Source organism: Hordeum vulgare, chromosome 6H (genome assembly GCF_904849725.1).
Source record: "Hordeum vulgare subsp. vulgare chromosome 6H, MorexV3_pseudomolecules_assembly, whole genome shotgun sequence".
NCBI lineage: Eukaryota > Viridiplantae > Streptophyta > Magnoliopsida > Poales > Poaceae > Hordeum > Hordeum vulgare.
Genome location: NC_058523.1, coordinates 496230640 through 496258544, shown reverse-complemented (window position 1 = coordinate 496258544; position 27905 = coordinate 496230640). Strand labels below are relative to the sequence as shown.

Sequence of the window (27905 nt, the reverse complement as noted above, 5' to 3'; positions counted from 1 at the left end):
CTGGTGGGACAACCCAAGAAGGCCCTATGCGCCATAGATAGAAAATCAAAGAGAAAAGAAAAAAAAGGAGGTGGGAAGGGAGAGAAGGACTCCACCTTCCAATCCTAGTTGGACTAGGATTGGAGGAGGACTCCTCCTCCCTTGGTGGCGCAGCCCTTGGGGCTCCTTGAGCCTCAAGGCAAGCCTCCCCTCCCCTCCTCCTATATATATGGAGCTATTAGGGCTGATTTGAGACAACTTTTGTCACGGCAGCCCGACCACATACCTCCACGGTTTTACCTCTAGATCGCGTTTCTGCGGAGCTCGGGCGGAGCCCTGCTGAGATTAGATCACCACCAACCTCCGGAGCGCCGTCACGCTGCCGGAGAACTCATCTACCTCTCCGTCTCTCTTACTGGATCAAGAAGGCCGAGATCATCGTCGAGCTGTAGGTGTGCTGAACGCGGAGGTGTCGTCCGTTCGGCACTAGATCGTGGGACGGATCGCGGGACGGTTCGTGGGACGGTTCGCGGGGCGGATCGAGGGACGTGAGGACGTTCCGCTACATCAACCGCGTTCACTAACGCTTCTGTCGTGCGATCTACAAGGGTACGTAGATCGGAAATCCCCTCTCGTAGATGGACATCACCATGATAGGTCTTCGTGCGCGTAGGAAATTTTTTGTTTCCCATGCGACGTTCCCCAACACGTTCACCGGCGCACAACCGACAACTCATCCTCGTCTGAAGAAGAGTCGACAATGATGGTGTCAAGGCGAGCTCCTAGTGGCGCGGCGCTGGCAAGGCCGAGGCTCGCCGGAGCCCACAAACCGGGGCGACGGTCAATGACAGCGACGACACGCCCGAAGCACCATTCCGCGCGGCTACCCGGACCCGCGGCCCTATCCTGCTGAGGCAGGGCGGTGGTGTTGACGCCCTCCATCCCGGCTCCGAGGCGCACGATGGCGGAGGCACCAGTTGGCGTAGAGATGAAGGCGAGGGCCTCCTCGGCATTCACCGCGGAGTGCATGTGCACCAGGGCGTAGCCAGGCGGGCTGCGACTCGGGCCAGCGGCTGCGGCGTTGGCGTCCACGGCAGGAGCCATGCCGCGGGTGGAGGAGTGGACAGGAGATCCAAGGGCGGCGCAGGCGCGGGCATGTCCATGCGCTCCATGGGGGCGGGATAGCCACGTCCATCGGCGCGGCGATCGCATCCAGGGGCGTCGGGAGCAACAGGGTGACCATGTCCAGCGGCGCGGTGGCTGCGACGGGCGCCATGTCCAACGGGAGGACGGCCAAAACGACGGATGGCTTGCATTTGGCGTCGGAATTGACGATGGCCTCCAACCCCATGGCGGTGAAGTGCAACAAGGCGATAACGGCGACCGTCCTCGCGGATCAGGCGGAGGAAAAGGAGACGAGGCCGGACATCTCACCGCCGATCTCTCTTTCTCTCTTCTTCTGCTCTCGGTCGACGAGACGATAGATGCGACGATCCGAACTGGCGTCGGTTACAACAGGCGTGAGAGTGAGAGAGAGTGAGAGAGGCGTCCGTCGCGGTAGAGAACCATGCGACGGTTTGAGCAAGTGGAGATTCCCCTAATTACATGATTAATTAGTAACTAGCAAAAGGACCCGTGCGTTGCAACGGGAGAAAAACAATTATAATCTTCAATGGTGCTGATCATATTATGTCTTTAAAATTTTAGGACATTCCTTAAAATGCATGAACATTTTTTGAATTAGCAAACATTTTTTTGCAATTGCACTCAAAAAATAACACACAATTTTTTTTTTTCAAAATCATGGACTTTTATTGTTTTCACCGACATTGTTCTCAAAATTATGAACATTTTTCTGAATATGCGAATATTTTTACAAAAATCTTAAGCATTTTTTGAATTCACAAACATTTTATATTTCCTTCACACTTTTATTTCAAAATTCCAAGTTTTATAAATTGCAAAAGTTTTTCAAAGTTCTAAATTATTTAAACTAAAAAATGAAACAGAAAAATGAAAATAAAAAATGAGACTAAAAACAGAGGCACGAACTGGTTTTAAGATTTTTACACGGACTTTTGTTTAAAATCATTGACTATTTTAATTTATGGACATTTTTTCAAAGTCTAAACATTTTTTTATATGCAAACATTTTTCAAAACTCCTGAGTAGTTTTTGAATTCTCAAAAAAAATATGTTTTTTTGGATATTTTATTTCGAAATTCTCAGTTTCTTAAAATTAAGAAAAGTTGTTTGAAGTTTAAAATTATTTAAAGTAGAAAAGCAAAATGAAACTGAAAATAAAAATATAAAAAAACTAAAAAAAAACAGACCCAACAGCTGATAGGATAGCAAGCAATATGATGTCCCAACTTCTACCGACCTCGACCAAACGCACGTCTAATGTCGACCACACAATAGATAGCGTGATAAGAAAAGAAAAACATAGTTTGTGCTAACTTCTCATACTGCCTGTGAAATCTACCCTTTCCTACCAGCATCCACGCCCACAAAATGGAGTCCCCACTGGCCAGCCCATACAAGAGTACGTAGATGATACTGTACCTTCAAGGGCTAGGATCAAGTGCATCATCACAGGAGAGGGTCGTTAACAGTGGGATTGGATGCTTCGCGGAAGCACCAACCATACACTATCTATAAATTACTACGTACTCCCTCCGTTCGAAAATACTTGTCATAGAAACGAATGTATCTAGATGTATTTTAGTTTTAGATACATCTATTTTTATTCATTTATGCGATAAGTAATTCTGGACAGAGGGAGTACTAGACATGAAAATTTTCATTTATATGATGAATATGTAATGAAAAACAAAAAACATCCTAAATCAATCCGACTGTCCTTGGCCAGTCACTGCTTCCGTTTGCGTTTGCGGTTCAGTTGAGCGCGGACGGGTATAGGTGTATGAACGCAGATAAGTTCTTGCACTTGTAAGGAAGGGAAGCCTTTGAGAAAAATCTTCTTCTGTCCATCTTTAGTCCTCATGTTTGCTGTTGTCAGAGCATCATCCATCTACAAATACAAGAAGAAATAATTATAGTTTACATTACAAGGCAAGAAATGGAAATACAATAAAAAATAATTATAGTTTACATTACAAGGCAAGAAATGGAAATAATTATGTTCTCTGACGGACTAAAAGGCTGCAAAGCTTGGAATTATGGTTCAGTTTGTTAGTCGTTTCAGCCTGAGCATTGATAGTTGTGGATGACACTGGGAGAGTTGAGCCAATTTTTGTTGGTTTATTTCTCACACAATGCCATACCAACCTGAGGGGTTGGGGATACATATTACCAGCCAACCTGAGGGGCTGGTCTAAGATGCTGCTAAGATGTTACCCTAACTTTCAGTCCTTGGTGGCTATCCTAACAGCCACAAGGACACAAGGACCATGTGCTGCAGCCCCACAAAGACCAGCCCCACAGCGTACTTAGTACAGAGACTTATCCATCATTCTCCCCCTAAGTCTTGTGCGTCGTCTTGTGGGAGAGTTGAACCATCCCGATCCTGGAGTAGAGTTCGAGGAACTTGATCCTCCGAAGAGGCTTGGTGAACAGGTCTGTGAGCTGGTCCGTGGTGTTGATGTAGCTCGCCTCGATGCTCCCTTCATCCAAACAGCTTCGAATGAAGTGGTACCTCAGTCGGATGTGCTTGCTCCGTTCGTGGAAAACATGGTTCTTTACCAGGGCCAGAGCAGACTTGCTGTCCACCAGATCACCCAGCAGTCGAGCGAGCCAGAGCGCCTGAGTGCAGGTGGTGGATGCCGCTATGTACTCGGCCTCACAGCTGGACAGGGCCACCACCTGCTGCTTGACCGACTGCCAGCTCACGAGACACTTGCTGAGGAAGAAGAGGATCCCGCTCGTGCTCTTGCTGGTGTCGATGTCGTCGGCGTGGTCGCTGTCATTGTACCCGACGAAGTGTGCGACCCCTGGACACCTAGGGTAGTGGAGGCCGTGGTCGAGGGTCCCCGCCACGTAGCAGGTGATCCTCTTCACTGCCTGCTGGTGCTTCGTCGGTCGCTCCATAAACCGACTAATGTAGCCGACGGAGAATGCCAAGTCCGGCCGTGTGTTGGCAAGGTAGCGAAGGCTCCCCACAAGGCGCCGGTACTGCGTAGCGTCCACTTCCTCCGTCATGCTGTCGCGACTCAATTACAGCATCTCCTCAATCGGAGTGAGAGTTGGGTTGCAGTCGGTGAGCCCAGCTAGCTCAACGATGCGATTGGCATAGGCGAACTGTCGAAGCGCGATCCCAGAGTGATCCTGGTGCACCTCAATCCCTAGATAGAAGGAGAGGAGCCCCAGATCACTCATCTGGAAGGTGGCCTTCATTTCTTCCTTGAACGCCGCCACCCCTGCATCCTTGATGCCGGTGATCACCAAGTCGTCAACATAGACACCCACCAGCAGGCATTTCCTCCACTGCGCCGTCGGTAGACGGCCGCCTCATGCGGGCTTTGCTCGAAGCTCATCTTCTTTAGCGTGGAATCCAGCTTGGCAATCCACGCCCTAGGTGCTTGCCGTAGGCCATAGAGAGCCTTACGCAAGCGGAGTACCTTGCCCTCCTGGCCGGGGATCGCAAATCCCGGCGGCTGATGCACGTAGAGTTCCTCCTTCAAGTCGTCGTTGAGGAACGCCAACTTGACATCTATATGATGGACACGCCAACTCTCCTGCTCAGCTAGCGCAAGAAGTCGCACGGACTCCATCCGTGCCACGGGAGCGAAAGCGTCGTCGAAGTCGACTTCTTCCTGCTGCAAGAAGCCTCATGCCACCAAGCGAGCCTTGTGCTTGACGATGGCGCCGACTTCATCCCTCTTCAGCTTGAACACCCACTTAAGGGTGATCGCGCGGTGACCACGAGGGAGGTCAGCAAGCTCCAGGTGTGGTTCTCCTCGACCGCATCTATCTCCAAGCGCATCACGGTGCGCCATGCCGCGTCTCTCTCGGCCTCTACAAAGGACCGAGGTTCGTCGTCGTCACACGCAAGTTGTAGCTGTGCCTCCAGGTCGCGTGACACCAGTCCCGACACCGGCTGGTCGCCGAGTAGGTTTTCCATCGTATGATACCACAGCGGTTCGCCGCCATGATACGCGTCGATGCGCTCCTCATCACGAGAGAGCGGGGAAGCGAACTCCACCGGGCTGTGCTCGATGTGAGCTGGTGCTAATGAAGACAAGCCCGGAGGGGTGACTGCCGGTGCTGGAGTACGTGGAGTCGCCGGTTGTGGTGCCATCGGCGTAGCACACACCGGGGTCGGTGGAGTTTTGGGAACTGGGGTAGACGTGCTCGGCGAAGAGGAGCTGCTTACCCCCCTGCTTCCTTGAAGTGGACGTACTCGACAATGAAGTCGTCAAACGTCGAAGTCGAGCCGTCGTCAACCGCCTTGTCCCATGCCCACCCTCGCCCTTCGTTGAACACGACGTCTCGCGCCGTGCGCAGACACAGTGTCTTTGGGTCGAGGATGCCGTAGGCCTTCGAGCCCTTCGCATAGCCGATGAAAACTCCCGGAGTGCTCCTGTCGTCGAGCTTGCCGATGTGGCCGAGCTCCTTGGCGAACGCGAGGCAGCCAAAGACCCGCAGGTGGGAGACCGCCGGCTTCCACCCATGCCAGGCCTCGTATGGCGTCCTGTCGTCGAGTGCCTAAGTAGGCGAGCGGTTGAGGATGTAGACGGCCGTCCGCACCGCCTCTCCCCAGAAAATGGCCGGCATCCCTCTCTGCTAGAGGAGAGCCCGAACCATCCCCACAATCGTCTGGTTGAGCCGCTCGACGACGCCTTTCTGCTGCGGGCTGTACGACGCGGAGTAGTGGCGCTAGATGCCCTCATCAGCGTAGTACGACGTGAACTCAGCCGCCGTGAATTCGCCGCCATTGTCAGTGCGCAGCACGCGCAGTTTGCGGCCGCTCTCCGCCTCCGCAGCAACTTGTACGCGCCTGATGGCGTCCGCCGCCTCTCCCTTGCAGCCAAGGACCATCACCCACATGTAGCGAGAGAGGTCGTCGACGAGCAACAAGGAGTAGCATCGACCTCCTGGTGTGGCCGGCGTCACCGGGCCGCATAGGTCCCAGTGCACGAGCTCAAGCCTCTCCTTGGCCCGGAAACTTGCCTACCGGGGAAAGGGGAGTCTCCTCGCAGAACTGCTCCACATGGTCAAGGCACGGCAGGCCTTGCACCATCTGCTTGCACTTAGACGCTTCAGGGCCTCGAAATGAAGATGCCCAAAGCGCTCATGCCATTGCCATGCCTCGTCATCCCGACGAGCAGGAAGACAGACGGGCTGCGCCACCTGCACGTCAAGGACGTAGAGTCAATTTTCACCTCTGCGTACCTTGGCAAGAAGGCGACGGTGGTGATCCCAGATGCGTAGGATCCCATGCTCGATCAGCACGCATGAGCCGTTCTCATCCATCTGTCCCAAGCTGATGATGGAGTTCCTTAGCGCGGGGATGTAGTAGACACCAGTGAGCAGCCGGTGCTCGCCAGTCTTAGCGATGAAGATGACGGAGCCGACACCCTTAATTTCCACGACAGAGGCATCTGCAAACTTGACGGAGCCTCGCACGTCGGAGTCGAGCTCGGTGAAGAATTCCCTTCGACTGGTCATGTGGTAGGTGGCGCTGGTGTCAAGGCACCACCCCGCAATCTTGTCCTTCCCGAAGCCATCGCCGAGAAGGGCATGCGCTTTTGGCTCGTCGAGGTGGAGGAGAGCCGTTGCGGCTGGTGTCGATGAAGGTAGCTCGATGCTTGCATGCGCCATGAACAAAGCCGTCTCCTCCTCCGCCTGTGCAACGTGAGCCTGGCTTTGTCTTGGCTGTCGACACTCATTGGCCCAATGGCCAAGTCGTCCATAGTTGTGGCAACTGTTGTCCTGTGTCGGCTTGGGCTTGCCAGCGACGCCATCCTTGGCGCCTCCGCGGGCGTCACCTTCGACACGTCCTTGGGCCCTACTCTGGGTGCCTCTTCGTGCCTTGCGCGGCTTGCCGCACTTGCGGCCGCCCGCCGTGGAAGAGGGCACCCTCTTCTTCCTGTCACCGAGGCCGGCATCCCACTGCTCCCGAGATAGGAGCAGCTTCCCACCGGTGGTGATGGGCCTCGAGAGAGACTGTGGCTCGTCGATGTCGATGACCTATCGCCTCCTCGGTCGTCACCATGGAGAGGTCCAGCAAAGACTCGATCGAGTGAGCCATCTGCTTGTACTTTTCAGGAATGCACCGAAAAAGCTTCTCGACAGCTCTCTCCTCGGTGTTGAGACGGAGAGCAAGGTCATCAACGTCCTCACCTGGCTTGAAGGCCAGGCTCTCCCACTACGAAGTGCTTGCGGTGTGGACTTGCGAGCACGGTCGCTGCCGATGCGTGCCGCGGCGATGGCATCCCAATCCTCCTTGGCAGTCCGCTTGTTGGAAAGCGAGAACTACATCTCGAGCGGGACTGCGTCGATGAGGGCGTCTAGCACCCGTCGATCCTTTGGTGGTCGACGTTGTCGTCCTGGACCGTCTCCCACAGGTGCCGCACCTCGAGCCTGATCTTCATGATCGCGGCCCACTCGACATAGTTGGTTTTGGTGAGGGTAGGCCACCCAACACCGGGACCAACATCCCTGACCACAGTCCTGACCCCGTAGAGGTCGCGGTCCTGGTCGTCGCAGCCGTCATCGCCGTGCGCACCTCCTCCTAGAGCGCTATCGCGATGTGCGCGGGCGTGCTCGACTGCCCACTTTGTCGTCCGATCTCGCGCCACATTGGCGCGGTCTGCGTCGGCGCCGTCGTACGCAGGCACGGAGCTGTTGGAGCTGCTAGAGCTGCCGCGGAGTGTCTTGGCATCCGCCGTAGCCTCACGTGTTGCCTCCGCTGCTTCTGCTTCTACCTCCGCCCTTGCTGCTGCCAGCTCCGCCGCAGCCAGCCTCGACGCCCTTGCTGCCGCAGCAGCGGCTGCTGCGGCCGCTCGCTCACCCTCCTCTACCACGGCGCGCTCGGCCTCCTGCCAACTCCGTGTGCTCGAGGTAGTCGTGTGTTGAGAGTGACCTACAGACATGGCTCGTCGCAGGGGGGCTCTTGCGTGAAGAAGAGGCTGCTTCTAACGAGCTGTTGCTCGACAGTCCGAAGGGAGGGAGGTAACCAGGGGCAGTTCGAGCAACTGCTGCTACCGGCTGAGAGGTTGGGGATACATATTTATAGGCTGCTAGCAAGCCAAGCATATGCTAAGATGCTGGTCTAAGATGCTGCTAAGATGCTATCCTAACTGTCAGTCCTTGATGGTCAAGGATGCTATCCTAACAGCCACAAGGACACAAGGACCATGTGTTGCAGCCCTACAAAGACCTTAGTACAGAGACTTATCAATCACAGTCGTGCGCGTACATTTTTGTCACTTTGCTGAGTACTCCCTCCATTCCTAAATATAAGTCATTTTAGATGTTTCACTAGAAGACTACATACGGATGTATATATAGACATACTTTAGAGTGTAGATTCATTCCTTTTGCTCCGTATGTAGTCTCCTAGTGAAATCTCTAAAAAGACCATCATGACTTCTATATATTTCAACTCAATTTATCACGACAGTTTTCCTATTACTGCAACAGATAATAGTAGCCGAAATGCCATTTTCACCTTTTGCAAACAGCTAATTTTGGATCTCACATTATGAGAGAAGTGAGGATGCGATTTATCTACTTGAAGAATGCGTCACGTCTTGGAAGGTTCCTAATGGGAAGGACCAACTCTTTGTCAAACTACATGTTGTGTTCAATAGCCAGAAACCCATCAGGTTGGCCTGAAGACCAATTGGATAAAACATCAGTGGAGTACAACTCACAACTGACAAATTACATTTCTGAAACTAGCAGTGGAATTCCACGTCGTCTCCCCCAGTTTGGCCCCGGCCCCATGCAGACATGGATAGAAACCATGTGTAAATTTTTCAAAGTCAGCATGTGACAAGCATATCTTTTGTGATTTTAAGTAGCGGGATACTAGATTTAGGTGACTAGCATGAAAATTGAGTAGTAAGATTATTATAGAACAACTGAAACATTGACCATGGCACCGCATCCTTGCAAGTGAAATACCAACATCGTTTGCATAAACACTCAAAATAATTGATTGTAGTAGTGCTCAGTAAGTATTTATATTACAAACTGCTAGTGTTGAATAACAGTTCATTTCAGCATTGAACAATTAAGAATGCAATTCAACTTCTTTTGCTAACTCGTAAATGCCAAAAGTAACAACTTGATGCTGCAGCATAAAGTAAGCCATACGGCAAAATATATTCACAGCTTGGCAATGACAGATCACTTGTGTCAACAGAAAAGTGAAGGTGCAATTCAATGTCATTGCAAGTTCCAACTTCTCATTGTTTTGTTCGATCGGAAAGTTCAATTAAAGTCAATTTTCACAGCTCATACATCCTAATAAGACTTGCTTAATGCACACAACTTACACCTGGTTGTACCGATGTATTGATATTACATTATAAGTTTGATGGCTCAATGGCTGGTTACCACCTGAAGATCTATCCTGAATCAAGCCCAAGTGGGTCAAAACAATCAGCCATTTGCTTCCTCTGATGCTCATTTTCTGCTAATTATGCTTATGCCCCACAATTGTCTTAATGCACACAACTTTTGCTGACATCAGAACTACAAGTGCAGGCTACAGTGTTTTGCATGTGAACTGAAGGTGTTGGTTTCCACTGCTGTAACAGCTTACAAGCACCTCATATTGGTCACAGGCACTTTGCAATTATCACCTAAGATACAAAGAAATTATGATACTTGTGGTGATTTGAGTATAAATAGATATGGCCATTTTTCAGAACGGGTCATCATTATGCGGGGATATATAGACAAAAGAACAGAGTAATTTCATATCCCTTGAGATTTTATTCTTACTCCTGAATAACTACGAAAACAAATAGACACTAGTATTAAACCTTTTAAAGCCAAACAACATGAATCTATGGTTCGTACTTCGGCCAACTAAATCAACAAAACAAAGTATCTTTTCTTCCTAAACTCTTGTTTAACGGCATCTATTTGAAAAATTGCAATGCAAAAAACCCTGAGAGATTTTATAGAAGTCTGTAATAAACACAGGTATGCAAAACAAATAAGAATTGCTAACCCCACAGAGAACACATACAAGTTTGGCCTAAAACACATTCTTTCATCAAGGTTGATTCTCAAGCTGCTTTAATTAAAAAACTGTACTTTGAGCATGACCAAAATAGTTTTGGCACAGAGATTACTTATCAACAAAATATAATTAATGAATTATTGAAAGCACCTTAATATGACCCCAGTCCATGTCAACAACAGCAAGCCTTGCAAGTTTCCTTATCTATCGTAGGTGTATCATTGCCTGGCCATCAAGTAACAAGAAATGTCACTGACGCGGCATAGCACTGCAGAAAAGAAAAGGTTGAGGATGAGACTGGGAGGGAAAGGAGCCGAGGAGCCCAGCACCGCCTTGCCACCGATGAGCTACTGCTAGATCTTGAAAGGGGGAGGAGGCAGGGAACACACCACTGCTTTGCCATACGTGAGATGCTGAAGTCTAAGATGGAGAAGATGGGCATTGCATAACGTGGCGCTGGAGCTTGGCAACGGATCTGGACCATCATCACAGTGGTCATCAGCAAGCGAGAGGGACTCGAAGGGGGCTATAACTCCATTAGGTTTGGGGAATTTCAGGGTTGTGCTGCCGCTTCGGAGGAAGAAGGATATTGGCTAGAAAATAAGTCAAGTGAGTGTCCTTTTTGCACAGAAGTATCTAGTTATGCGTACAACTCCATCCACAAAGATCTGTGCCATCCAATTCCAATCCGATGGCTCATAGTATTTTTTTGTATTTTTTTCACCAGAGGACGTATTCTATCCTAGTCGCTCCCGAAAGATCACTGGCAGGGGCACAAATAACTATATCAGCATGGTGATGATGCAACGAATATATCTACTTTATTAGATTAAGAGACAAACATCTGCACAGCTAAAAACAAAATGTGCAGGTTCAACAGCGTATATCCTACTTCGTTATAATTTTCATCACGAGCTATATCAACCTTACTGTTCATTACATCGAATGCTTTACTGTTACTTCATATCTATTTCAGTAAATGAAGTAGAGGGCAGTAATAGATGAGTGGCTTCGTAGGTTACCTCACGGAAGCTCCCACCACAAATCAGCTTCCATCAGTCAAGCAATTACAGCACGATCTGTTCTAATTGATCATGCTTTAACTTTCTTGAACCTCTTCGGGAAAAGTTCACGCCCCTCGAGGCGAACTTCTTGGTGCATTTGTTCCCATATTGCTCCAAGCTGGCTCTGATATTTATCCTGGATCCACGCCTGAATCTCGGGATAAAGAAAATCTGGGTCAGTATTCCATGCATCTCTTAATGCTGCCCGGCTATATATCGTCTTTTTACTCATCCTGCTAAGAAGATCTCCAACTCTTCTTTGGCTGGCAGGCCCCAGGACAACAGATGGTGACAGAGCCAGGAACTTTTGAACCACCCTTAGACATGGCAAGACATCCCCTTTAAGCAAAGCCCATGCAAATATCTGCACCCGACAGGTGGAATCTTTGATGGGTAAACTGTGCAGTGGAAGCTGCCAATTATGTCGAGAAAAGATGGGACTGACATAACAGTAGACCTGGTCATTCTGAGGCTCATAGTAGGGCTTTGGATCCTCCAGCGGTGCTGAGAAGGTGCAGAGAGAACTAGCATATTTCAAAAGCCATCCTGACTTTACACTGGTCACACCATACATGTATGATCTCTTTGTATTTAGTAGTTCGGAGTAAACTACATAGTCTGGTGGAATTTGGGCAACAGAAGATGATCGGTTTAGATATATTATATCATTGAGAGCGCAAGATTGATAACGTGCAGCTCGAACCTTTCGATCCTCTTTGGACAATCCAGAGAAAGTGTTGATCTTCTTTGCAACCCTATCAGCCCACCCAGCACATATTCCTTGCCCCAGAATTTCCTCCTCATTTAGTGTTGGCTTTTTGTTGGTTTCACTACCCCAGGCCTGTTCAACATCTTGAGACCCTCCAAAATTCCAAGCAAATTCATCACAAAATTTGCTATGGTTAAATATTAATCGAAGAAGCTGCATTCTCAATTTCGACATCTCTTCCATTGTTTTCAGGTGAAGCGAGTAGTCTCTGCAGAACTCCACTCGGTTCCTAGAACACTCAAATGACCGTAAAGCATGGGAAATGGTTAAAGCATCACTGCTAGGGATGGAAAAATCTTTCCGTGCTTCTCGAACCATGGCCTTGAGCTTCTTCTGACTCTTCCTTTCATGCCGATCCTTATGTTCTGGATCAGGGCCATCTTCATTTGTTTCTCTATCAGTGTTGCCCTGAACTTGAAAAGGATTGCTATAACTTAAAGCTGATGCAGCAGCAGTTGCATATCCCAATATGAGGTTAGATCTAGCACATCCTTCCTGACTCTTCAACATTTTAATTATTGTCAGAAGAAGACGAGAATGTCGTGGGCTCATTGGGTATTGCGCCATAGCCTTTCCCATTGACGTAAGTTTTTCTTGGTTGTCAACTGCTTCCAATATCTTCAAGCAACGCTGAGCTTCAACCAAACTTTCCTTGTTAGGAGGCGTAGGGAAAGGAAAGTTTTCAACCTGTGATTATTAATATTTTGCATGAAAAAATTAGCACAAAAGGCAACACATCAGAAAAGATGATTAATGAAAAAGGTAACTGACTTTTAAGCACATTACCTTATCAATATTCATAGACTTGAGCATAAGCACAATGCCATCAACTGGCATTTTCTTGATCTCTGGCTCAGTGAATTCAGGAAATAAATCATCTTTACTGTATGCTGCACCTGAGTAGAGACGGTAACAATGCCCAGGCCCAGTTCTTCCAGCTCTCCCAGCACGTTGGGATGCTGATGCCTTGCTTATCCACTGTACTTCATAACTTGCCATCCCCGTGGCATGGTCATAGTTCTTAACCTTTTCTTTTCCAGTATCGACCACATATGTTATGCCAGGAATCGTTAAAGATGTTTCTGCAACATTAGTTGCCACAACAACTAATCTTTCCCCTTCGGGAATATCATGGAATACTCTAAGCTGCTGCGAAGCTGGTAGCATTGCATAAAGTGGTAAAACACGGAGCCTAGCACGCGAAGCAGATGTAGGCTTTTCTGAAATTGTAGCATTGCTTGCTTCCTCAGCAGTTTCTTGTTGTCCTGATATAGCTTTAAAGGATGCCTTCAGTACAGATGAACTCTCAGCACCTTTTAAAAATGATAACACTGGTCCATCTTCTTCAGTCGTTTCATGTGCAACAGAATCCTCCTCATCACTGTCAGTGTCCATCTCACTCTCTGTTTCAGCATCAGAAGAAGAGACATTTAGCTCATCATCCATTTCATCTTCACCATATGAGGAAAATATGCCGTCTTGATGCCCAGGTTCAGTTCTATCAATATCATATGCTTCAAAAATTTCCTTCTCGTCTATTTCTGGTCTTGAACCATACTCATCTCCAACCATTTCAGGTTTCTTACCAATTTGCCGCCTGGATGCTCTTTGCAATTTCTTACATAGATAATCCACTTCTCGTTGTCCAGTAACAAATACAAGGATTCCACCTGGTGGTAGACTCTTGTGGATCGACAAAACTTTCTTATAAGCTTGCGCTAAATAATCATCATGTGTTCTCTTTGCGAAGTGAACTGTTACTGGAAATTGTCGTGTAGGCACCTCTACAGCTGGTGGAATCACATCAAACAATCTTCTGTTTGAAATAAAGTCCTTTAATTGCAAGGTAGCACTCATCAGCACCACTTTCAACTGACTAACCATATCTGCTGGATCAATCTTCATCCCAGAGCGTATTTGTTTCTGTTGGTCTGCATACACAAACTTTCATATGCACAGAAGTTAGCAATGCCTGTATGTTTTACCTTCCGTCAAAATGAAGATGAGGCAAGCTCTTGAGTTTCTAACCTTGCGTGCCTTTATAACTCTAGAAAGCATCCCAATAAGTATATCTGTGTTCAAACTCCTTTCATGTGCCTCATCCAAGATGATCACTGAATACTGCTTCAACAGAAAGTCACTCTGCAGAAGATCACTAAGCCATCTGATAAGGAGTTCCAATCTTTATTACAGACACAGCATCAATTAAAGAGATGCATATGAAATTCAGAACAGCAAATGAGTTGTTTTGCAAAAAAAAAAATCAAATTATAAAGTTACGGAAGACAACTGGTTGTGCAAGATACAGTTATGGGAGACGACTAAATGAGTGATCTGACTTAACCAAAGTTTAAACCTCACTAATGTTATTTATAAATTTGAGTCATCTCATCTGCAGTTATGGCTTTTGATGTACTTCTGGTTGTGGAATAATAATTTAGCACCAGTTATCAGTTCATTACAACAAACAAGAAACTTTAATGAAGACATGATATTGAATAATAAATAGACTGAAAGAAGTAATAAGGAAGAGCAAACAGATACACAACCTGGACCTCTCGTAGCAAAATGCCATCTGTCATGAACTTGATGGAGCATTTATTTCCCACCTTCTTGTCATGTCTAACTTGAAAACCAACCTCCTTTCCTAGCTTAAGTCCTAACTCATAAGATACCCTCTTGGATGTGGCAAGAACAGCAACACGCCGTGGCTGGGTGATACCAATCATCCCTTTTCTATCAGCTCGATTGCTTGTGCCAAAGCCGGCTTCATATAAGAACTGCAGAACACATAGCATAGAGAGCAATGAAAAACTTGGCAGCTGCTATACAAGCCTATAGGATCAGAACTCCCTAGTTTAAACCAATGTCTAAGAGGCACCATGTGTGAGCACACTCACCTGAGGGACCTGAGTAGTTTTACCACAGCCTGTTTCTCCGCACAGAATTACCACTGAATTTTCATAGATAGCTTCCATTATTTCCTGCTCCATCATTATTATTGGGAGATCCCTTCTCGCCTTCTCAACCTCATGTGGTCTTGACACATGCACAACAATGGGAGGATTGAAGCACTCCTGTACAGCGGCTTCACCTTGTTGTGGCTCTTTATCCTAACAAAAACAACAGAACGATAATGATTCAGTTAAGTCAGAACATGGCGCCAGCTTTCTGATGAGCAGGTGAAAACTGAGATGAATATATTTCAGATGTGGACCAGTCACCTGCAAATCAGTCTCTTCATCAGAGCAACTTGGCACAGATGAACGAACTGTCTGATGTACCGAAATGTCATCATCATCATTAATCTCTTCAGTTTTTTGTTCCAGAATGCTCTGGTGCGTCAAAATGTCAGCATCATCATTAACTTCTTCAGTTTTCTGTTTCAGAATGCTAAGGCCGATACCCATGTTAGGCTTCACTGCATCACTCTCATGGTTCTTAGGTTCACTACCAGGATGATAAGGTTTCGCGGCCTCAACAAACTTCACGGGGAAAGTTTCCTGCGCAGCTTCACTTTTTTCAGGAACTGCAACTTCTTTCTGATCAGTGTTTTTCTTAAATAGCGAAAGTTCTTCAGGGACATCCAAACCAGCCTTTGATAACTGCATGGCACGCCTACGTTTTTCTTTCGTAGTGACAGCCTGCGGTGTAACAGAACACAATGAGAGAAACAATTATACATTACATTCCTAAAGTAACCAATCTAGGTGTTACATATAGATCCACCGTACTTGACCAATAGACCCCGAAGTGTGCAGCAGGGAATATGCATCATCGGCGATCCTGTGCTTCCTATTGCGCAGGGCCATTATCATACACAATCGCCAGATAGAAATACAAGCCACCACAGAAAATAGACAACATAAGTTTTAAGACATACTGCAAAGTCTCGATGCTTTGAGCTTGCAGCGCCTTCTTTTGTTTGTCCTCCTGCGAACAGTTAGGCCGGCATCAATATACACTGATAGAAACACCAAAGCTGGCTCGCAGCAGCAGAAGTCCCAACCTCCAATTTCTGCAGCTTTTTCAGCTGAGTCTTGCTCATCTTAGCGTCTTCCTTGGTCTTGTTCTTCTTGCCATCCTGGCAATTCAGAAGCTCACACAATCATATACTACCATCTGGCCAGAAGGAAAGCCAAGACACGGGGAGCAGATAAAATGTACCCATTTATTACCTTGCCTTTCCCCTGCGATTTGTTCTTCCTCTTGCAGGGCAAGATCAGCGCGTTGCTATCCTCCTCCTCGTCCATGCTCGAACCGCGACCTGGTAGGAGCATCAGAAACCGCGGACACAGCGCGCCACGTACGCGAGTAAGGGCGAACCGAGCTAAGGCGGCCGGAAACTCACCTTGCAGCTTAGCTGTCGGCTGTCGCCGCCGCCGTCTGCGAGGGGCTGAGCCGCGTGGAGATTGGGGCTTAGCCGCAGCACTCTGCAGGGCGCTGGAACGTAGACCCAGAGGCTAGACGGAGGAGGGAGGGGGCGGAGTCTGCGGAGGAGGGCACAGGGGATGGCGGCGCCGGCGCGGGTATGGCGTAAATGCCTATCGATGGAGGAAGACGAACTAGGGCCGTGTTGGGCTTAAGTGTCGCGGAGCGGAGGCAGGAGGACCAGTGGGCTAGAGGGCCATAAGGGCCCACTAGCCCACGAGCATTGCTCTCTCTCTCTGCCTCTCTGGTCAGTTGTCTCCTCCGCCTTCCGGTTCCGGTCAGAGACGAGACGACGACGGCCCCTGCCTCGTCCACCCCCTGAGCCTCAGATCGCCGCCGCGTCCGCCATGGCGGCCGGCTCCGCGGCTCCCCTCCTCGGGGCCGTCGCCTGCGCCGTACTCGTGCTCCTCGCCCCCGCCGTCTCCGGTGAGTTGGTCCTCCGTGCCCCTCGCCTCATCCAAAACCCTCGTTCTCAAAACAAAAGCAAAAGTAACCCTCGCCTAATCGTTGTGCGTATGTCGACTAAAGAATTGGGTTCAGTCGAGGCGATCTCACGCTCCCTTGGAGCCTTCTGTTCGGTGGTGCTAAGCTTCTAGGATGAATCCGCATAGGGATTATTAGGTCGTCCGTCTCAACCTGTAGGTGAGCCAAGTAGGGGTCCTTGTTAGCTAGTTGTAAGCTTTGGCAAGCTGCTGCTGTGCTTATTAACTGATCCTGGATTGGTAGTGGCTTACATATGTGTCCGCGGCTTCTGCTATCTCAGTTCTGGTAGTGTTGCTTGAGCTAGACTACACTAGAGCCACACTTCGCATTTGTAAGGGGAATGCATGGTGGTGATGCCTTACAACTGCAAACGTTTGAGTTTGATCTGAGTTGCAGATCATGATTCTGGTACTGTCTTGGTGGAATGAGACCGTGTGCTGTTACGACAGGCGATTTAGTTACGAAACTAGTATGGTTGCTTTTACATGCTTGCATACTTTTTTGCTCGTGTCATGTGAATAGCTTGGAGATAGGTTTGCAAAACAGTGTGATAAGTTCTGGCTTCTCTTTGGCTAGTAGCTCTGTTAAATTCCTTTTCTCTTCACTTGCTGTACTGTAGCAAAGAGGTTAATGTTGCCTTTATGTTTTTCTAGGAGATGCTGCTACACTGGAGTCTGTTCCAGATCTTGTGAAGGCAATGTATGTAAACATTGAAAGCTTCCCTTGTGTGAGGCTGCTGAATCTTTCTGGTGAAATCGGCTGCTCTAGTGAGTATCTTTGTTTGCCTTAATGCTGTATGCGTATAGAATGTATGTGATGTTCTGTGACCATAACAATCTTCAACAAGTCTGTGTTGTGAAGTGTAATTTGTTCTCAGTGTTTCTTTTATGTAATCAGATCCTGGGCATGGCCTGGTTATTGCACCGATTGTAAGATTCAAAAACAGCAATGACCAGTTGGCTGAACCGTCTGCAGTTCTTCTTCCCTTAGATCAGATGCCAGCTTTCTTTCTGAGGTATAAGATCCGATTGTTGAAATCCTGTGTTAGATAATTGTAGATGTTCTTATAGTGTTTGTGCATACCGGTGAAAAATGAAGTTTTGAAGCTTTCGTGTTTCTCTTTCTTGATGGGACATCAGAGATACTGAAGTTACATAATATTTGTGATTTTATTTCATCTCTGTATTGCCCTTGACATGTTGAGAGATGGTAACATTTGGTAGTTTGTATGTTGTTGTGCAGGGTATCCAATGATCCAGAACTTTACCATAAGGTTGCCGGTGTACTAGTTGAATCAAATGGTGACAAGTTACTAGGTCAGTGGAAATATCTCCCTATTTTTAGTGTGCTCTTTGTACGTCTTGTTGCCTTATCACCAAGAAAATGTACTGTTTCTGACTGTAGAGTTATCACCGGATAGAAAATTTCCACAAGGGGATTTTGCACCATACTCAAATGTCAGCCATGATTGGAATCCTGCTGTAAGTTTTAGGTTTTATTGGAATGCTACCGCCCTTCAAGAGTTTTCTTTTCTTTTTCTTTTTTTCAAAAAGGAGGTTAACTCTTCAAGAGTTAAACGTGCTGTTCAGTTAAAAAAATAGTTAAATGTGGTATATCCCTTTAATGCAAAAGCTTTTATCGTGCTTCGAGTATACCTCTGTTAATGGTACAGTTTTACCTTGTAGGGGTCTGGTATTATGTGGAACAGATATGATTTTCCCGCGTTTCTACTTTCAGAGGAGAGCACACAGACTCTGCGAAAGGTGTTCTGTCTGCTTTTATTCGGTTCAGAATTATTTTGGTGAACTCTTGTTACACACTGGCAACACCACAACCAAAAGTTACAAGCCTATATAATTGGTCATTGCTGTCAATAACAGATTGCAGACAAGAATGAGAAGTCTAACAATGGATATCAAGCAAATGTAGCAGAATTTGACCTTGTTATGCAGGTTCGGAGTTTTTCTGGTCATTTTTCTTTACTTCTATGAGCACATGTTTATTTATTGATAGTAGAAGTATTGTCAGTGATGCATGTATTCTATTCTTCTAAAATTGCATGAACCACAGACAACTAAAGCTGAAACACATGGTTCAGAGGCCTGCCTCAAAGAGCAGTCGTGCTTGCCCTTAGGAGGACAGAGGTCGGTACTTCCTTTCTTGCATAAGTCATTTTGCTCTTACATCCACAATATTATGCATATAGTAGAGTTCCAAGATGTCTAACTCACATGTTGTTTTATCTTCTTTATTTATGTCAACTTATGATCCTCGTGTTTGAAGGACAGTGTATGGGCTTCGTTACCACCAATGAGCAATGCATCAAAAGAGCATCAGAAACCAATAATAATGGTTGTTGCATCCCAGGATTCTGCATCATTCTTTAGGGACCGTAGTTTGGGTGCTGATTCTCCCATATCAGTAAGTAGTAGAGACACATGATTGTCTTATTTGTATTTCTTATTTGCATCACACAATAATATTTAATTTTACACAGGGATTGATTGCTTTGCTCACTGCTGTTGATGCTCTTTCTCACCTTCATGATCTAGGCAAACTCAAGAAACAGGTACTGTACGACTGGAAGTTGCTTTATTAGTTGGTTCCATGTTATCACGGTGTCCTGTACATCTCATCCACCTATTTATATTCTTTGGTATATTGCAAGCATGCAGCTTTTGGTATCTTCCTCTACGTTCTTAGTTATGCATTGAATCAGTAGATTCAATGTGTTTGGCATCTGTTTAGGTACAAATTTGTGGTGAACTGGTGATTGGCTCCTAAGCCATCATGGTTCTTGTTCCTAACATCATCCCGTATGTATTGCAGCTTGTGTTTGCTGCTTTTGATGGTGAAGCATGGGGTTATCTTGGTAGCAGAAAATTCTTACAAGAACTGGATGAAGGTGATGATTCTGTGAATGGCATTAACAGCTCAATGATTGAGCAGGTAAGCCTGATTGGATGGCACTTGCAATTGCATTGTTAAACTATGATATACGTTTCCATATAGACAGGTTTTCCTAGGGACATCTTATTCACTCATCATGCATTTCTGCATATTTTTGTTTATGGGATATAATGAATTTACATTCATGGATTTACTATATGTTTTAAGTTTCAAGTGCTTCATGCTTTATGTTTGTAACAAGCTGTTTGTGAACATAATTCAGGTACTGGAGATTGGTTCGGTTGGCAAGGGCATAAGCCAAGGGGATACATTATTTTATGCACATGCTTCAAGGGTAATGATTCTTTGAATCACGCATGACACAAATTAGTATATTGCTAGGTAGCATGGCGATATTTTAGCCGTAAAGATTATAACTATATTTTCTTGCTCATTGTTCTTGACATATTATACAAACTAGTTTTATGGATTCATGGTGGTGTTGTAGTGGTAGGAACTCATCTTGTACTCCCTCTGTCCCATAATATAAGAGCGTTTTTTACAGTAGTTTAGTGTCAAAAACGCCCTTATATTATGGGACGGAGGGAGTAGTTGTTAAAATGTTTGGTAAATGAATGCCTCTTTTGAGATACATGAGATCTGTGGGGCGTTGTTGTGCACGAGTTTTTATTGCCTGTGATCCTTCTACTGTATTGTTTGAACAATATTTGTTAAATTGTACTGAATATGTTTCTAAACATTACTTTATGAAGATATTTAGCTGTGAAGAGATCTGTCAGAGTAATTGTTGTTTCTTGAGTAGAACACACTGGTAGTCCAATTGATAGCTGTGCCTGTAATTGGGGTTTATTTTGAATTTGGGGGCTAAAAACAATAAGATTAAACTTCCATTTTGTTCATATGTATCTTCTGTTCATATGTATATTCTGCTTCTACAGAATTCATCAATTTCAAAGAAGATTTTAGATGGTCTCCAAAGTGGCAGTGATTCACTTGGCTCTGATAATGTCAAAGTAAAACCAGCAGCTTCATCAAACCCTGGTGTACCACCATCTTCATTGATGTCATTCATGAGAAAGGTAATAGCATTTGGCTTCATCAAACCCTGAGAATTTAACTTTCCAAATCTGATTTTTTTTTCATGCTATTCTCGTTAAAGACTTGTGTCATGATCTGTTTTCTGTTGACCCATCCATGCAGAATACATCAACTTCTGGGGTTGTGTTAGAGGACTTTGATTCCCAGTTCTCCAATAAATTTTATCACAGCCATTTGGATAGCCCTGGTATGTTGACCATTCACAGATGTGGCTACTTGTCTCGCCCATAGGTATTTATGAATCTGCAATGTCTTTTTTTTTTTGCTACAGCAAACATCAATTCTTCATCAATAGCGGCAGCTGCTGCTTTGGTTGCCAGGTCGTTGTACATTCTTGCTACTGCTGATATGCCCGTCGACCTCATGACACTGAACACTATAAAAGTGAATGTTACACTGGTAGAAGAATTGATTGGATGTCTACTGACCTGTGATCCCGGTCTTTCCTGTGATATCGTGAAGAGCTTCATTTCCCCAAGCAATACCTGCCCGAGTCACTATGTTGGTGTTTTCCAGGATTCACCTTCTAGCACGCAATCTCCTGCATATGCAGATGATACCTCACGGTTCATATGGAACTTCTTGGCAGACAGAACTTCTACTTTGGCAGGCAACGTAAGCTCTTGTACTGGACAGTGCAGCAATGAAAGTGAAGTGTGCGTGGGGGGAGAAGTGGAGGGTGGAGGCCGGTGTGTTGTATCGACAACCAGGTAAATTTCTTTTGTGGCACACATAACCCTTTCAAAATGTGGAAATCAAACGTTTGATGTTTGGTATTCTTTGTTGTTAGTTGTTACCTTAGCAGCTTAATGAACATTAAACAATGAATTATAAACTGATGAACTAAGGAATCTATAATGCCAGCTATTTTGTGTGTCATACTCAGCTGCTAGTGAAGAACAAGCCAGGATACCTATACTACTCTCATTTTATTGACCGTGTAGTTTAAACCAAATGCTATTCTTGTTTGGGCGACGTGTTGTTTCCTTTTTATTTACTTGTCTGAATTGCTGTACTTTTGGTCGCTTGTTTAGGTATGTCCCTGCCTATTCGACCAGGCTGAAGTTCGAGGACAATGCCTGGCACGTTCTTCCGGCAAACTCTTCGGACCCTATGGGTGCTGCGGACCCCATATGGACCGAGAGCTACTGGAACACCATAGGCCTGAGAGTCTACGCGGTGCAGTCCACGACCTCCGATAGGCTCATCCTTCTCGCCGGGCTCGCCGTCACCGCGGCATCCTACCTCGGGGTGGTCGTCGGCAGAGGGTACATCTCGAAGATGACGAAGCGGGACTGAGAGCCATGACATCGTGTAACATAGAACTTGACTTGACAAACATTTCAAGGTGGATAGTACCTACGCAGCCTCCTCCCAGCCAATGAGTATGGGTGTAATCGTCGAGCGTAGTAGCGATGCAGACTTGCAGAGCATATTGGCTTTGGTTGGTTGCCGTGGTATGCTCGGATGTTGTTTGGTAGATAGGTGGATGGATGCTTCTGGAAATGCGCCTCGAGCAGGTAGGGTGTATACTGGACATGTGGAACCGTGGAGAGGTTTTTTACGGGTACGTATCATCTTGCAGTTTTTTTGTTGCCAACGTCTGTCTTCCCTGCGACTTTGCCCAATTGTTTCTTGTACTTGTTAGAGTAAAACGAGATTGAATGAAAGTGAATGGACTCAGTCTGTTTGTATTGATTCTTAAGTATATATACATCTGGAAGAGGTGCGAAGAAGAGGTGTTTGTTCGGAGGCAACCCTCCAGAACAGGTGGCTAAACACGACTGTTCGGGGTTGGACACATCCCTTCACTAATAAACTAATCTACTAATTAGTTTCTAACACTCCCCCTTGTACAACACCGCTCCTTGAATGTTTCATCGTTGAAAGCTAATTGCATATAGATCTTCCATCTTAAGAAATCATCCAGATAATCTTGAGAGTCTCCCCCAAAAACCCTGTGAGAAAATATGAGGAGAATAGAGTAGATATGTTGCTAAAACTCATTCAAACCCAGTGGGAAAAATAAGGAGAAAATGATGCAACATATGATGATCATTGTCTCTTGATAACTCATATGAGAAAACCTTTGAAGAAGGAGAAAACTCATTGATAAGTTTAGAGAACAATTAATATGTCTTGAGTACTTACTTTAAAAATCCTGGTAGGGAAAATAGAAAGTATGACGTATGATCTTTGAGAAGATATTGCCACACTAAAAACCATTATGAGAAACTTGAGAGAAAACTCATAAGGGAAAAGAGTGCAATCGTACATGCCATTGAAAACTCCTTTAAAACTCAGTGGGAAAAATACAAGGAGAAAATGATATGGCATATAAAGACACTTGTGTTTATATTATCTCGTTAGAAACCTTTTATGAGAAACCATTATGGAAAAACTCATCAAGGAAAAATAGTACTCCCTCCGTCCGAAAAAAGCTGTCCCCGGCGAAATTTTACGAAAACCCCCTCCCCCTTCCTCCGACAAACGTCACAACCCTCCGCTCCTGCTCGGTCGCCTCGCCACGCGCGAGCCGCTTGCTCCGTCGCCTCGCCACGCACACCGACGAGGGCACCGGCCGCTTGCTCCGTCGCCCCGTCTCGCCGCCGTCTCCATCGCCTTGTCGACCGTCGGCCGCCTTCCCCCGCTCGTCTCGCCTCTTCTCTTATTCCCCACCAGGAGCTCAAGATGGAAGGAGTCCCATTTTCTTCAAGCTCGCGATTTGCCGGCTCCGGCGACGGCGCTGCCTCGTGCATCCTCCGGCTCCGGCGAGGCTCCGGTAAGTCCCTGCACTCTTTCAAATTCAGTCAGCTCTTCCTCACCCCCATCCTCTCTTCCTCACCCATCCTCTCTCCCTCTCAGATCCACTATGCGGCTCTGCAGCTCGCTCGTGTATGGAGGGGCTAGTCGTAAGGTGTTTGGCTGAATGCGCAGCACAAGGATGCGAAGGTGGCGCCCCTGACGAAGGAGGAGGTTGGCCGGGCGACCTGGATGCTGCTCCACACCATCGCCGTGCAGGTGCTCTGTCTTTACTCGCTCTGTCAGTAGCACACCAATGTGCAACAATTGATTTGTTCCCTAAAGTCCTAAAATACCCACCTTTCCTCATCCCTACCCGTCGATTCGGTGCCTTGCAGCGGCACAAATCCTCACCTGCCCGTCGATTTGGTGCTAGCAGCGGCGCAAATCCTCACCTGGCCGTCGATTCGCCGCCATTGTGAGGGTAGTGCACGAGGAGCAAAATTCCATGTTGGCAGGAGGAGAGCAGGGAAGAGCAAAATCTCACCTTTCTTTTTCTGGCGGAGATGAGGCGGCGCCTTCATAGTCCAGGTACTCCTCGTCAAGGGGGGATGGTGGTCTCTGTTGTGCAGGGGAGGTTGGCCAGAAACAAGTCGCTGACCAAATCTCTCTCTCTCTCCCTCTCTCTCTCTCTCTCATGTGAAGGAACTGCTCTACAACGGCAACTATGTGGTCGATGAGCTTGATCACTACAGGCTCCAGCAGAAGCTCCAACCAAGTAGTCCTGGTAACACGTTATTTCAGATCAAGTTATCTGTTGAACTGCTTGCTAATTGGTAATTCCGAATTCATTTTCTTGGTCCAGTCTTTTATCTTAGAGACATTGCTGGGCACGAATGGACATGGAACAGAACAAACTGTTGACAGAAAATGTTGAATCGCCACTAAATCTTGCAGCAACACTGAATCTTATCTAGCTAAATTTAGTGTAAATTCAGTGTCAAAACATGTCTAAATTCAGTATCAAAACATTTCACTCCGGAGTAAGAGAAGGACTTTAGTTCTATTTATGAAAATATATGAGGAACATTTTTTACTCCGGAGTGGTTGCATCTTTCAAATGTCTGGATGCAAAAGGGGTGATATGGTGCATCCAGGCAGATCTTGTGGTATCCATGGATAGTGTACTATGGAGTAATTGTGGATTCTAAATCCTTGAGTCTCTGCGTGCAACCTGCTGGTCTCATATGAGTCATGGGCATGCTTGATGCAGAATTGGCCAGTGTAAATTTCAGTATGCATTCTTGTGTGGTACATAAACGGAGTATTCTCAAATTATTCAGTCAAAACATTACATGATGTTTTGGTGATCTTGTTTTGTAACTGTACCGAAGTGCTCTAGACACAATTTCTTTAGTAGATTCCCTGTAATAACGTAAGGATGTTATATTGGAGAACATCACAATCTTTCCATCACAAATTTGAAATGATTCTGGATGCACTTTCTTCTTTCTTCTTTCTAATCGTTGTTCCTGTACCAAACTGAATTGTTTCCAATTATTTAGAAATAAATTTGGAGAATATGATCATTTTATTTTACTGTACATTGGTTGCAACCGTCCAGCAGTTTTAGCAATTTCATTGTGTGCCTTCTTGCGAAGAAGGCGTCGAGTCGCGCCTGCAGCCAGACCGGGAACTGCAGTGTTGATAACTGTATTCTTGATCTGGAGTTCCTCCTACTCAATTACCACTTTTTACCATTGTTTTTGTGTTCAATTACCATTGTTGCTGTGTTAACTGAACCTGGATTCAGTTACCACTGTTGGTAACTGAACCTGAATTCTTCTTGTCTCTAGAATTACTGTCGATCTGCAACTCTTGATTTGTTGTTGCCCTTGTCGTTGATCTGATGTTCATCGTTTGTTTTTTGTGCCAATTAATAGAGGAGGCAATGACAGCCGCCACCGCTGCCAATCAACAGAAGAGGTGAGGACAGCCTGGGGCGACGCTGGGTGAGGTGACGAGGTAGGAGCGGAGGGTGCTTGCTGCTGCCGAGGTACTTGGAGTTGACGCGGGGGGAAAAGAACCATCGGGGAGTCGTCAGAATTGACGACGAAGCGGACCGACAGGTCCCATGGCTCCACCGCTACCAACTACACTGTCGGGATGGCCGGGGCCGGAGAAGGGGAGGAGGACGAAGCAGAGCGGGCGGGGCGTGATTAACAGGGGCGGCGAGGCGGGCTCACGGGCGGCGCAGATTGAAGCGGCGGCGCAGGTGGGTGCGTAGGGCGCTGGCCGTGCGGCGGCTGCCGGCGATGGCTCGAGCTCGTTCCTGCAGCGGGCGATGGTGGAAGGAAGAAGAGGCAGGGGTTATTTGCAGGGATTTTAAGATCGTAAGGTTTTTTTTGCAAAAACGAAAATGAACTAAGCGTTGGACAACTTTTCTCGGACGGAGGGAGTACAATATATGCAATCTGATGATTGTTAATAGGTTATTGTCTGGGAGATTACTCCCCCTGAACCTTGCAAATATGGAGAATGTCTCATACCATTGCCATTGACATGAACATGAGATTGTGTATAATCTGTTGGATTATCACTATATTTTGTTTGCAAATTATTTCCTCAGCTTTCTATAATCCATGAGGATAAGTAATTTCTGAGCAATGTGATTTATGATATTGCTCTTCATATAACCTGTAGGTATTGAGTAACACAAGTGGAAGTATCTTGATAAATCAAGTAATGTGATTCTGATGAATCTCAACCACACGATTTTGAGTGTGGTTAATCATTCTGCCAAGCCATACATATTTTTGCAATGCTTTAGAATAAAGCAATTATGTCAGAATGATAAGTGAAAATAACCATTAAAATCCATTTATATGACTTCCATGTGAAGGCTACTCCAGCAAATTCAGTCATTGATATGGCGTCGTTGGGATCAAATAAAGAGCCAATATCATTACATCATATCATGGTCATATCTTCTATTTCCTGATGGAAATATTCAAGATTTACTGTAATCTTCAGATATAAGATGATAGTACTTATATCAATCATATACCTTTTGTTTGAGGTTGCACTCCGAATAAAGATAGCAAATATAGTGTCAGGCCTGACGTAGTTTGCAAGTATATGAGTGCTTTGGCATTAGTGAGATATAGAACTTCAGGTCCTAGTATCACTTCATTATCACCCCTAGGTATGAATGGTTTGTACCTTATCAAAGGTAGTATGACCATACATGTCTTCTGTTGATACGATATATTCAAATTGAACTTCTCGTATATGTTTGGATATATGTAGACTGATATGTATTCTTGAGAGAATGCTCAAGTTGTAAACTTAAGCTAAATTTGGTTGAATCCAAATTTCCTGTCTTGAGATGATTTTATGTATCTTTAGGTCTTGTAGAGACATTTGATGATGAAATCATCATATACACTGAGGTGATGTAAGGAAATAAAATTTTGGTATTCCTTTATTAACACATAAACAATCATCGTCCTTTGTGTAATCCTCCGAAGAAGGAACTTGTCTAGTCGGTAGTACCATATGACTCAGGACTATTTCTAGTCATAGAGTGACTTATGAAGTTTTACACAAACATGTTGCGATTTGTTTTTGGATTCGGAAATGAAGCCCTTTAGGGACTTTAATATAGATTTCCGAAATGAGTGACTCATATGAGTATGTAGTCACTGCATCCATTAACTACATGGATAATATTATTTGTACTGTCAATTGTATTTATTATCAAAACATAGTTTCACTCATACCAAGAAGGTATGTTACATCGTAATCGATGTCGGGTCTCTGCGTGAACCCTTTTGCTACAAGCCTCGCTTTCTCACCACCTCATTTACTTTGTCTATGAATGAGAAGTTTTAGTATTTTATAAGAAAGATACTTATGCAGAGTAGGTATTACTGTGGTAAATACCACTCTTTGATGAGCGAGTGTTATTCTTCATTACTTGCTTCCTTTTATGTGAACCAATATGAGTACAAGAGGCACTCTACCATGGATTTTGGTTCAGGGCCCAAAAGGTTTTGGCAATTTTGAGAAGAAATATGTGTCGACAAATGTAGACTTATGTTATATGATTCTGAAGGAATCAATGAAATTTGTGGAAATGTATTTATTCCTTTTAACTCCTTGTGATTTCCTACAACAATGGAGTCAATGTGTTTCGATGTCCCGACACCAAAACATTTGTGCACATTTATGTCGGGCTTTGGATGATGAGCATCCAATGAGGCGT

The 27905-nt window shown here is 45.9% G+C and overlaps 2 protein-coding genes and 1 long non-coding RNA gene across 7 annotated transcripts; 2 read left to right on the top strand and 1 right to left on the bottom strand.

The window, feature by feature from the left end:
- Positions 1-2529: 2529 nt before the first annotated feature.
- Positions 2530-16537, bottom strand: LOC123401906 (ATP-dependent RNA helicase DEAH13-like). Of its 5 annotated transcripts, none has more exons than XM_045095767.1 (14): positions 16326-16537; positions 16153-16241; positions 15984-16058; positions 15858-15907; positions 15709-15769; positions 15199-15618; positions 14875-15087; positions 14524-14754; positions 14003-14116; positions 12761-13918; positions 11164-12661; positions 10531-10904; positions 10292-10409; positions 2530-3013 (listed from the first exon to the last, which is right to left on the bottom strand). In XM_045095767.1, the coding sequence occupies exons 2-11, from the start codon at positions 16225-16227 to the stop codon at positions 11234-11236; spliced, it is 3825 nt and encodes a 1274-aa protein (XP_044951702.1). In that variant the 5' UTR covers positions 16228-16241; positions 16326-16537; the 3' UTR covers positions 2530-3013; positions 10292-10409; positions 10531-10904; positions 11164-11233. The 5 variants fall into 5 exon arrangements, with proteins under 5 accessions (XP_044951702.1, XP_044951703.1, XP_044951701.1 ...); XM_045095768.1 differs by having other exon boundaries at positions 10292-10366; XM_045095766.1 differs by having other exon boundaries at positions 10292-10904.
- Positions 16538-16671: 134 nt separating this feature from the next.
- LOC123401908 (nicastrin) lies at positions 16672-22594 on the top strand. Its single transcript, XM_045095771.1, has 16 exons — positions 16672-16831; positions 17542-17655; positions 17786-17903; positions 18131-18204; positions 18293-18369; positions 18574-18651; positions 18769-18840; positions 18959-19032; positions 19177-19309; positions 19386-19457; positions 19718-19837; positions 20061-20132; positions 20737-20877; positions 20999-21083; positions 21168-21606; positions 21931-22594. Exons 1-16 carry the CDS (start codon positions 16753-16755, stop codon positions 22193-22195), a joined length of 2013 nt encoding a protein of 670 aa, XP_044951706.1. The 5' UTR covers positions 16672-16752; the 3' UTR covers positions 22196-22594.
- A 1168-nt stretch (positions 22595-23762) lies between these two features.
- On the top strand, positions 23763-24415 carry LOC123401905. The gene is made up of 3 exons (XR_006611198.1): positions 23763-23917; positions 24037-24229; positions 24344-24415. It is a non-coding gene; the product is annotated as an uncharacterized LOC123401905 (long non-coding RNA).
- The last annotated feature ends 3490 nt before the right edge of the window (positions 24416-27905 follow it).